The 13,075-nt window shown below is 35.8% G+C and overlaps 1 protein-coding gene across 4 annotated transcripts in view; it reads right to left on the reverse strand.

The window, feature by feature from the left end:
• The window catches only part of Cfh (complement factor H), a 68,458-nt gene that overhangs the window by 30,685 nt on the left and 24,698 nt on the right, over positions 1–13,075 (reverse strand). For all 4 annotated transcript variants that reach the window (XM_074048729.1, XM_074048730.1, XM_020168558.2 and 1 more), the window contains exons 6-8: positions 11,903–12,073; positions 7,448–7,621; positions 272–466 (exon numbers count right to left, since the gene is read on the reverse strand). In XM_074048729.1, coding sequence (XP_073904830.1) covers positions 272–466; positions 7,448–7,621; positions 11,903–12,073 — 540 coding nt within the window. The remainder of the gene's footprint in view (positions 1–271; positions 467–7,447; positions 7,622–11,902; positions 12,074–13,075) is intronic.

Here is a 13,075-nt window from a genome sequence, read left to right on the forward strand (position 1 = left end):
ATTATAAAGGACAAAAATGGGGTGGGTTTGTTCCTACAACTCTTCCTTTGGTCCCTCTTCCCATTTTTTATAGAGTGGTCTCACCAGGTACCTCAGACTCACAATCCTCTTGCCTCTACCTACTGAGTGCTGGAATTGTGGTGTGCACCACCACAACTGGCCTTTGGCACTACTTCTGTCATTCAAGACTTATTTGTAATCACTTTTGTGATCTTCTCTCTCCACCCTTTGAAAGAACTATACTTACATAATCATAAGGAAATTTACTTACTGAGGCATGGCACTGCTGGCACCCATCCTTCTTTCGTGCAGTAAATATAATCCCAGTATGAGTTTGAAGGAGTCAAATAATTCTCATGACATTGATAGCTGTAATATTTTCCTATAGGTACCGGAAAGTATGGTTTGTATCTCTCCTCATAATATAGACGCCCATGTTTTATTTGTGGAAAATCACAAGGTTTCACTTGCAAGAAAAAAGGTGTAAGTAAAAATTTTATCTTAGTGAACAGTCATAGCAGAGATTTGATCTGTTGATAATCTTCTTTTATTATCACAATTACATACATAATATTAAGGTTTCCAGCACAAGTAATGCATAGAATTCAGACGACGGAGGTATGTAAGGAGGTTTTTGCTAACAAAGTTGAAATTGGATCTTGTGGGTCACCAGAGAAGTGAACTATAAATATTTGCTAATATCCAAAGAGTTAAAATTATCATAAACATTTGTTTATTCTTGTTTTAATTGGAAATTGAGACATTTAAATATATTGTAAACTATTTTAAGATGAGGTACAATAAAATTGCATTTTCTTGTTTTATTCTTATGTATTGAATAATTTTAACACACACTTTCAGTGCTACATTGCTTATTATATTAACAGGTATACATATATTTTTCAAAAAATTTCCGTTTCGTGAGCTTATTGAAAACAATTAGCATTTTAAATGTTAGAATAGTATTCATTTTTTCCATGAGCTATGATTCTATTTTAGCAAACATTATGCAACATGTTTCAGAGAATTCCTCTGCACGCACATGCACGCACATGCACACGCACACGCACGCACACACACACAGACACACGCACACAGACTCCAAATATTTTACAGCATCCTTAAATTTATTGACCCATTTCCTTTTTGTTTGACTAGGAAACTTTTCAAGAAGTTTCTAACACTTTTTTTATGAATTATGAATCTTGAATTCTTGCTGGTCCTATGTGTATTTCTGTAACAATGGCTGTACAATGACACTTTTCTGAGTACACTTTCTTGGTCTTCAGTTCTTATCTCTTATCATTGACAGACACATCATGGTTTTTATTACACCTCCACTGCTGAAATTAAATTGTTTATTTAGGATTTAGTTTTGTTTCTTTCAAGTAACATTTACTTTTTTGTCCATGCCACATTTTGTAGGGGGGGGGTGGGACTGAGATACGAACTAAGGGTTTTATACATGCAAGGCAGGTACACTACCACTTAAGTCACAACTCCAGCCATTTCTTTTTTCCCCTCTGGTTATTTTGGATATGGGGTCTCATGAACTATTTTCCTGGGCTTGCTTTGAACTGTGATCCCCCAGATATCAGCCTCCCAAGTAACTAGGATTACAGGTGTGAACAACTGGCACTTGGTTTCTGCACCACTTTTTTTGATTAAAAAATTTTAGAGTATTTTCCACTTACCTTTGGATTTTATGAATTGCATTATGCTATGCTAGTATGTGTGTCATTTAACAGTAACTGTGTCTTGGGTAAGTTTGAGTATTTGGATTATAGATAGAGAGATATTTTCACAAATCAGCTAGAACTCTCATTCAATTATAGAGCAGAGATTTGAAACATGGTGGTCACTTGCAGAATAAATGTGTTTATCCATCTCATTATGGTGTTTCATAGAACATGAAACAAATTAACCATTGTGAAGTCTTTTCAAAAGTACAGAATGAGACACAGTTACAAGTCGATATTATTATAACAGTTTTGAAAATAACTCATTACTTAATGAAGAATGGATCATCAATGAAATTAAAGAGGAAATTAAAAAGTTCCTGGAAGTCAATGAAAATGAAAGCACACCTACTGGAACCTATGGGACACAGCTAAGGTAGTCCTGAGAGGAAAGTTTATAGCCACGAATGCATATATTAAAAAGACTGAAAGATCCCAAATCAATGACCTAATGATACATCTCAAACTCCTAGAAAAACAAGAACAAGCAAATCCCAAAACAAATAGCAGAGAAATAATAAAAATAAGAGCTGAAATCAATGAAATAGAAACCAAAAAAACCATACAAAGAATTAATGAAACAAAAAGTTGGTTCTTTGAAAAAATAAACAAGATCGATAGACCCCTGGCAAACCTGGCTAAAATGAGGAGAGAAAAAATCCAAATTAGTAGAATCAGGAATGCAAAAGGGGAAATAACAAACACCATGGAAGTCCAGTAAATCATCAGAGACTACTTCGAGAACCTATATTCAAATAAATTTGAAAATCTTAAAGAAATGGACAGATTTCTAGATACATATGATCATCCAAAACTGAACCAAGAGGAAATTAACCACCTTAATAGATCTATAACACAAAGTGAAACTGAAGCAGCAATCAAGAGTCTCCCTGGAAAGAAAAGTCCAGGACCTGATGGATTCTCTGCTGAATTCTATCAGACCTTTGAAGAAGAACTGATACCAACCCTCCTTAAACTGTTCCACAAAATAGAAAGGGAAGGAAAACTTCCTAACACATTTTATGAAGCCAGTATTACACTTATCCCAAAACCAGGCAAAGACACCTCCAAAAAGGAGAACTATAGGCCAATCTCCTTAATGAACATTGATGCAAAAATCCTCAACAAAGTAATGGCAAACCAAATTCAACAACACATCAAAAAGATTATTCACCATGACCAAGTAGGCTTCATCCCAGGGATGCAGGGGAGGTTCAACATACAAAAATCAATAAACATAATAAACCACATTAACAGAAGCAAAGACAAAAACCACTTGATCATCTCAATAAATGCAGAAAAAGCCTTCGATAAGATCCAACACCATTTCATGATAAAAGCTCTAAGAAAACTAGGAATAGAAGGAAAGTACCTCAACATTATAAAAGCTATATATGACAAACCTACAGCCAGCATTATACTTAACGGAGAAAAACTGAAACCATTCCCTCTAAAATCAGGAGCCAGACAAGGATGCCCACTATCTCCACTCCTATTCAACACAGTACTGGAATTCCCAGCCAGAGCAATTAGGCAAGAAGAAGGAATAAAAGGGATACAAATAGGTAAAGAAACTGTCAAAATATCCCTATTTGCAGACGACATGATCCTATACCTTAAAGACCCAAAAAACTCTACTCAGAAGCTTCTAGACATCATCAATAGCTACAGCAAGATAGCAGGATATAAAATCAACATAGAAAAATCATTAGCATTTCTATACACTAACAATGAGCAAACTGAAAAAGAATGTATGAAAACAATTCCATTTACAATAGCCTCAAAAAAAATCGAATACCTAGGTGTAAACCTAACAAAGGATGTGAATGACCTCTATAAGGAAAACTATACACTTTTGAAGAAAGAGATTGAGGAAGACTACAGAAAGTGGAGAGAACTCCCATGCTCATGGATTGGTAGAATCAACATAGTAAAAATGTCGATACTCCCAAAAGTAATCTACATGTTTAATGCAATTCCCATCAAAATTCCAATGACATTCATTAAAGAGATTGAAAAATCTACCGTGAAATTTATATGGAAACACAAGAGGCCACGAATAGCCAAGGCAATACTCAGTCAAAAGAACTATGCAGGAGGTATCACAATACCTGACTTCAAACTATATTACAAAGCAGTAACAATAAAAACAGCATGGTACTGGCACAAAAACAGACATGAAGACCAGTGGATCAGAATAGAGGACCCAGATATGAAGCCACACAACTATAACCAACTTGTCTTTGACAAAGGAGCTAAAAGTATATGATGGAGAAATAGCAGCCTCTTCAACAAAAACTGCTGGGAAAACTGGCTAGCAGTCTGCAAAAAACTGAAACTAGATCCATGTATATCACCCTATACCAAGATTAACTCAAAATGGATCAAGGATCTTAATATCAGACCACAAACTCTAAAGTTGATACAGGAAAGAGTAGGAAATACTCTGGAGTTAGTAGGTATAGGTAAGAACTTTCTCAATGAAACCCAGCAGCACAGCAACTAAGAGATAGCATAGATAAATGGGACCTCATAAAACTAAAAAGCTTCTGCTCAACAAAAGAAATGGTCTCTAAACTGAAGCGAACACCCACAGAGTGGGAGAAAATATTTGCCAGCTACACATCAGACAAAGGACTGATAACCAGAATATATAGGGAACTTTAAAAACTAAATTCTCCCAAAACTAATGAACCAATAAAGAAATGGGCAAGTGAACTAAACAGAACTTTCTCAAAAGAAGAAATTCAAATGGCCAGAAAACACATGAAAAAATGCTCACCATCTCTAGCAATAAAGGAAATGCAAGTTAAAACCACACTAAGATTTCACCTCACCCCTGTTAGAATAGCCATCATCAACAACACCACCAACAACAGGTGTTGGCGAGGATGCAGGGAAAAAGGAACCCTCTTACACTGTTGGTGGGAATGTAAATTAGTACAACCACTCTGGAAATAAATTTGGAGGCTACTTAAAAAGCTAGACATTGATCTACCATTTGATCCAGCAATACCACTCTTGGGGATATATCCAAAAGACTGTGACACAGGTTACTCCAGAGGCACCTGCACACCCATGTTTATTGCGGCACTATTCACAATAGCCAAGCTATGGAAACAGCCAAGATGCCCCACCACCGACGAATGGATTAAGAAAATGTGGTATCTTTACACAATGGAATTTTATGCAGCCATGAAGAAGAACGAAATGTTATCATTCGCTGGTAAATGGATGGAATTGGAGAACATCATTCTAAGTGAGGTTAGCCTGGCCCAAAAGACCAAAAATTGTATGTTCTCCCTCATATGTGGACATTAGATCAAGGGCAAACACAACAAGGGGATTGGACTTTGAGCACATGATAAAAGCAAGAGCACACGATAAAAGCAAGAGCACACAAGGGAGGGGTGAGGATATGTAAGACACCTAAAAAACTAGCTAGCATTTGTTGCCCTCAACGCAGAGAAACTAAAGCAGATACATTAAAAGCAACTGAGGCCAATAGGTAAAGGGGACCAGGAACTAGAGAAAAGGTTAGATCAAAAAGAATTAACCTAGAAGGTAACACACATGCACAGGAAATCAATGTGAGTCAACTCCCTGTGTAGCTATCCTTATCTCAACCAGCAAAAACCCTTGTTCCTTCCTATTATTGCTTATACTCTATGTACAACAAAATTAGGAATAAGGGCAAAATAGTTTCTGCTGGGTATTGAGGGGGTCGGGGGGAGAGGGAGGGGGCGGAGTGGATGGTAAGGGAGTGGGTGGGGGCAGGGGGGAGAAATGACCCAAGTCTTGTATACACATATGAATAATAAAATTTAAAAAATTATAATATTTTTGAGCCCCTTTGCTACTCTTCTGTCTGGTGTGGAAACAAGGTGGTACCTGGACACAGAATAGTATTTCCATAGGGTCTGATCAGCAGAGTCAGTCCTTAGAACAGGTTGATTCTACTTCTTACACCCCTACCAATGCAGTTTATGGCCTCACTATTATCTATGTGGTTCAATCTCAATGTTGACTCACACTAATCCTAAAATTCACTAAAATAGTCACTGGTTTTTGTTGCTGTTGTGAATCTGTCTGAACTAAGCAGCTCATTTCTTTGACCAAACCCAGAATCTTAAGAGTTATCACTCTAAATTTCATTTTATTAAATTCAACCTGGCACACAGGATTCTCTTCGAATGATCTGTCCTAATGTAGATTCACTTTCATTATTCCTTGTGTCATTCCAGTTGTGAATTTATATGTTCCCTAAAACATTAAAATATTTGATGACAGAAATAAATAATGAAGCAGGTCTGAGAAAAAAGCCCTGTGTCTGATAATTACATAAAATTATTTAATGAAATTACAAGCACATAACAATGTAACTGGTAAATTTATCATGTCCATAAGAAATTCAGAAAGTCCACAATGAAATAATCTTGTTGATATCCTGATGTAGTTCAGCCACAGTTAGTCTAGATACATTTGGACAGAGCTACCTGTCAAAAGCCAACTATAAGCCACAATGTGCCCTTACCTAGCACAACAATTTAAAAAAACAGAGAACAAAAATAGTGAGCTATTTTCCTTATAATTCTTACATGTATGGTACATGTATAATTCTTATGATTGTAGAGACAGACAGAAACTTCAAAAGGACTATGAAGCATCCCAGAAATAAAATAATCTTCCATCAAGTGGTATTTTACTACATGTAAGTGTCTTAGGAAACTACAGAGGAACTTCAAAACTCCTTCCTCCCAAATAGTGGAGTTTAATTTCCCTCTTCCTGGGCATGTGTTCACTGTGGTTTCTCACTTTTTTAAAGAATAGACAAAGCTGAAGTAACAGTAAGTGAATAGACCATAAATGGTTTCCAGGCCTGTTTTCCTATCATTCAAATCAGCAGCTCTGGAGAAAGTTAGCAGTCATCAAGTAAGCCATGTAGACACCCATGTGGTAAGGAACTGAGGCCTCCCACCAAAATAGCTATGCTGGAATCTGATTCTGCTGTCCTGCCAGCTTTCAGGGGACTATAGCAGACATCAACACTCTATTTACCTACAAGGAGACACTACAGTTCAGAACTCCCTCATCAAGTCATCCCAAATACCTGACCCAAAGAAACTGTGAAATATCACAGGTTGCGTTAAGCAAATATATATTGGGGGTTATTTGTCATGATAAAAATACTAACTAACATAGTAAGTATTAAATGGCAGGGCTGGGGTCATGACTCAAGTGGGAGGTGTTTGTCTAGTGTCTATGTGAGGCCCTGGGTTCAATCCCTATATCACAAGAAAGGTAGATGACAATATTCTTACCCAATGTTTTAATTCAGATATTGGAAGAATCATCTTAATAAAAGAAATGGACATTTACACACATATTTAATTTTGAGTCACAAGAAATTGAATTTTTAGTTTACGAAAAATGTGATTTTTATACTAAGAATCAGCTCCTCTGAAAAGTAAAGAGTGCCTCTAAAGGCTCTACATTACCTACACAGTTAGATAGATATTTGCTTTTATTATGTGCCCATTTAATATGTTTGAGAGAAAGTAATTTCAGAATAAAGTAGTTTTTCTTTTTTTGGCAACATTGGGGTTGGTACTCAGAGCCTTGTTTCCTTGGATGGTGATTTAGCATTTGAATCACAACGTTAGCCAATTTCTGAATCAAGAAGCAGGTGATGATGGAATGAAACTTACAGCTACATCTTGGAGCAGGTACCCAGCCACTACTTGTGCATTTTGCTGTATTTCCATGAGTTGCAGGATAAAAGCCATTTTTACATTCATATCGGATTTCATCTTCTGCTCTGTGTTTAATCCTTTGAGGTGAGTAGATGCCATTTGGAATATAAGGAGTATTGCATGTCATTTCTAGAAAAGAAAGATACATAAATAATGTAGAAGTCAGTGTTCATAAAAATCAATTAACTATATGTAAATATGAACAGAGTTTTGGGTTATATGGGTACACCATATATCAGCTGGCAGGTTCCTGCAGTATACCAGGAAAATGGAGATGTAACGCGTTAGCCAAGGTACAGAAAGTGGAGTGCTTTTATTAATGAGACCTCTCTATAGCTAGTTATTATTAAGTGTGTTTTGATAAAATTAAACATAATATAAGAGGACCTAGATACTTATCTAATTTGTGGTAAATCTCTCTTCTTTATATTGACTATTAACTACTATCTTAAGAAAGAGAGTACCCAATACAAGTCCGGTGAATTCCTGTGGCATCTCTCTCCCAAAAGAAATCAGTATCCAAAGAATACAGTCTTGAATTTTTAAGACTTGCCTTCCACTTGTGACTGAGAAATGAAAAAAAATCTGAAAGAGGAATGTTTTATAAATGTGGAGCCTTTGGGGTAAAGTGTGTGTGTGTGTGTGTGTGTGTGTGTGTGTGTGTGTGTGTGTGTGTAAATAAATCAAGTGTTTAAGAAAAACAACCCTAGGGATTTTAGCAACAGAGGAAAAATCAGAGAGATTTCCCATCTTGAAAACAAATATATGTTAAGCAAGAGTTTTAAGTGAGTAAGTGACCAAGAAAAAGAAATGAAATAATATGATGATCTTGAAATTGTTAGATGATTTCAATGAAGTAGACTCATGCTACACCAAATCACACATCCAACTAAGACTGAATTCCCAAAGTCTTATACTGACTTCACTGGAAGATGGAATGAATTTAGTGTAGAGTTCCTCCTGAATGCAAAATGAGGACCTAATGCAAAATAAGTGCTTTATAAGCTACATTTTAATGCTTGGATGAAAAAAATAATTATTTAAGAGGTTTACAGAAAACAAAGCATATCACTAAGTTTAATACCAAGAGAGGTAAGCACACATTTCCTCTGCTTAAGAACCATGAGCACCATGAAAACAAACAGATGGGGTCAATGTCATCAGCCTAACATGAATATTGTGTGGTGCTCATTGTTGTCTGTTCATTAGCCTTTTTCTAAAGTATTTTCTTAACAGTTCCTAAATGTGGCGATCCCTCAGTTGTGAAGATGTGAAGATGGGATTTCCATGGTTATGCTTATTGACTGAAGTCCAAATTTATTTAAAAGGTTTAAAATCACTTCAAAATTCACTCTATTTTTTGTAAAAGAGTATAACTGAAACATGTATATACATGTAATTATGTGTCATAGGAGTTGAAGTTCAGAAGGTTCTTAAAAGCTCATCTCCTCTTGCCCCATAGCAAGAAAAACATATAAAAATTACACATTTATGTCACTTAGTAATATATCATCCTATTGGTCCTTTTTTCTCTCACTGCCACAACACTAATCAAAAATGAACTCCCTCCTGTTCAGAAATGCCTGCAAATATCTCAAGGAGGTCATCATTAACATTGTGACTATATCTTCTGTCTGTTCTCCTAATGGTATGACTCTTTATCTATATTCTCCTTTCTAGGTCATAATAGTTTGAAAATTCCCATTTTAACATGAGCTAGACTATCAAAAAAGATAAAATACCTAGGAATAAGCTTAACAAAGGCAGTAAAGACTTCTACAATGAAAACTATTAAACCACTGAAGAAAGAAATCAAAGACAACAGAAGATAGAAAGCTCTCCCATGCTCATGATTTGGCAGAATCAATATTGTGAAAATGGCTACACTACCAAGAACAGTGTACATATTCAATGCAATCCACACCAAAATTCCAATGACATTCATTGCAGAGATCGAAAAATCAACCCTAAAGTTCATTTGGAAGCACAAAAGTCCTTGACTAGGAAAGGCAATACTGAGCAAAAAGAACAACACTGGAGGTATTACAATCCTGACTTCAAAATATGTTTCAGAGTCATAGCACTAAAACTAACAAGGTACTGGCACAAAAACAGACAAGAAGACCAGTGAAAAAGAATACAAGACCCAGATATGAATCAACGAAGCTACACCTACTTGTTTTTTGACACAGGTGCCAAAAACATACAATAGAGAAAAGACAGCCTCTTCAACAAATGATGCTGGGAAAACTGGATATTTGCACGCAGAAAACTGAAGCTAAATCTTTCATCCTGTACAAGTATCAACTCAAAGTGGATTAAGAGCCTTAATATAAGACCTGAAACTTTGAAGTTAGTGCAGGAAAGAGCAGCAAATACACTGGAATTAATAGGCAAAGGGAATGACTTCCTAAATAGAAGTCAAAAGGCTAAGCATCTAAGAGAAAAGAATTACAAATGGGACTATGAAATTAAAAATCTTCTGAACAGCAGAAGAAATGGTCACCAGATTGAAGTGGCAGCCCACACAGAGGGAGAAACATCTAACAAGGGACTAATAACTAGAATAAACAGGGAGCTCAAAATACTAAACTCCCCAAAAATCAATGAAGAAATGCTCAACATCCCTGGCCATAAAGGAAATGAAAATCAAAGACACTTTAAGATTCTACTTCATTCTTGTTAGAATGGCTATCATCAAGACCACAAGCCAAATGTTGGCAAGGATGTGGGGAAAAAGGAACCCTATACACTGTTGGTGGGAATGTAAATTAGTACAATCACTATGGAAAATAGTATGGAGGCTCCTCAAAAAACTAAAAATAGATCTACCATATGTTCCAGCAATACACCCAAAGGAATGTAAGTCAGGTTATAATAAAGGCATCTGTACACCCATGTTTATTGCAAGCATTATTTATAATAGCTAAACTATGGAAACAACCAAGATTCGCCACTACTGATGAATGGATTAAGAAAATGTGGTATTATATGCAATGTAATTTTATTCAGCCATAAAGAGAAATAAAATTTTGTCATGTGTAGGTAAGTGAATGGAACTAGAGAACATCATCTTAAGTATCCAGGTTCAGAAGGCCAAAGCCTGCATGTTTTCTCTCATATGTACAATATCCACCTAATACAAATACAAGCAACATTATAAAGACAGATCCTGCTAAGGGGAGGTCACAAGAGAGAGTGGGAGGGTAAAAGAAGGAAGTTAAGAAAGTGACTAAGGTTGATGTTCTCTCTATACAAGAATGAATATAGATTTTTAAACCTGTTGAAATCACCACAAGAAGGGGACTAAGGCAGAAAAGAGAAAAATAGAAATGAGGAACCAATTTGGGTTATAATACATATATACGTGGAACTGTCACAAGGAAACTCCCTGTATAGCTATCTTAAACAAACAAAAATGGAGAACAGGAGGGCAGAACAGGTTCTGTTTGGGGTGTTGGTACCAGTGGGTGGGGGAAGGATGTGGGGAGAGAGTACAGGGAGGTGAAAAGGTGAATGTGGTAGAAATATTATGTACACATGCATGCAAATGGAAAAATGACACCTGTTGAAACTCCTCCAGGAATGGGGGTAGGAGGAATAAAAGAGAATGATGGAGGAGATGAATTCAACTATGATATATTGTAATAACTTTTGTAAATGTCACAATGTACCCCCAGTACAACAATAATAATAACAAAAAATAAAGTGAGGTAGACTAACCAGAACACAGTATTTCTGATATAATTTTGGTGGGCAAAGAGCACAGCTGAGATTAACTCTTTGGCTCTTTGTAACATCCTTCCATGAAAGAGCTTTGGAGAATTAGGACATTTTTGGTACTATATCAGGCCTGTTTATGAAAATCTTCACTTCCTTCCCTTAGTCCATCCTGAATTAAGAGTTTCATCATTTGATATTAACATGATTACTTTTTAAAACTAATCTCTGGGATTTAGGTTTGGGAACTATAAATTATTGGGAATTAGGAAGCTTTTGATAGTTCTGGCTCTGCTCCGTGGATTAGCTACATAATAAGATATTCAACCCTTTGGCCCTATTTATTTCTGCCTTGAGAATGAGAAAATCATACCAATTGACCTCGAAATCCAACTTCGAACCTTAAATTTCTATGATATATGAGCTTCATGTTATTTAATTCTTATAAAATTAGTACTCTACTTTTGAGAAAAATAAATTGCCTAATTGAAAAAATTATATCTATTAGCATAATTAGGGCTGAGTGTGTAGCTTGGCATTAGAGCTCTTGCCTAGAATGTGTGTGGCCCTAGGTTCAGTCCTCAGCACCACAAAAAAAAGAATAAAAAATGAAACAACATAAAAGGAACTAGAAACAAAATAATTGATGGAATTTATAGCAAAAAAGATGGAAAAATAAAACAGCATTACCTTCACAGGAAGGCTGTGGACTCCATCCAGAATCAGTGCACACAGTATCTCCTCTTTCACTGTATTCAAAACCTGGTTTACATTTATATTGAAATCGTTCATTTGCTTTATAAATTTTCTCCAGAGATACAGAATATCCATTTATAATTACTGGTGCTGCACAGGAAATTTCTAAACACAAGGAATTAATTCCGAAATGTTTATTATAAATTAAAGGACTGTGAGCAAGTTATTATTGACATTAAAAACAGAAAGTTTGTGCTCATTAGGTCAATCAGCCAACTAAACAAAAGTTGTTTAGACTTGATTGATAGATTTATCTGTTGAACAACAAAATTCATTTTGAAAGAATTCTCACTAAAATTATGTTTCTAATTTTATTTGGTAGAATGGTAAATTAGTTCTCTTGAAATAAGTGGCACCCAGTAATAGTCATCAAATATATATGTGAAATTAAATGCAGCAATCAGTTTATTGTGATAAATATTTTCACTGAGTGACCTGCAAAGATAGCACATTTTCTATTATTGAATAATTATCAACAGAACACTTTCTCAAGTTCGTTTACTCATTTTTCATTATACCTTCGACAAGTAATTGACTTGATGTCTTTGTGGTTTTCCTGTCCATACAGGTTATCTGTCAAAAAATAAAACATTCCCCAAAACTGGCCATCATCTTCAACTCCACTCTTCTCCAACATTTTTCCCCTGGGAATTTGGCAATGATAACTAGTTTCCCAAACTCTCTTCTCCTGTCTTTGTGTTTAATTTAACAAACATTCACACCGTCACTTTATTGCTCCATTGAAATTCTTCATCTATTCAAAAATCACTCTGAAGCAAAGTCAAGTTCTGAAACCAGGACCTGGCTTCAATCCACTACTTACTGACCAACTTCCTGTATCTTGCACTGGGCCAGTGTGATCTCTTTGAAGCCCCCCTGCCTTACCATGTTCCTCTCCATGGTCAACTCTAACCTGGGTGATTTTCCCTCCTCCTCTTCATCTAGAAACATCTCTTTCTTCCAGCATCAGCTATTCCAAGGAAGTTTCTTGAACCATAGAGTACTAGCTGCTATATGTAAATCCCTTCCATAAACCTCCTAAATAAACAATAGTTTCTACATAATATACATATTCTTTTCTCATTATTGTCACAAAGAACCAGTTTT

The sequence above is a fragment of the Castor canadensis genome, chromosome 11, assembly GCF_047511655.1.
Source record: "Castor canadensis chromosome 11, mCasCan1.hap1v2, whole genome shotgun sequence".
NCBI lineage: Eukaryota > Metazoa > Chordata > Mammalia > Rodentia > Castoridae > Castor > Castor canadensis.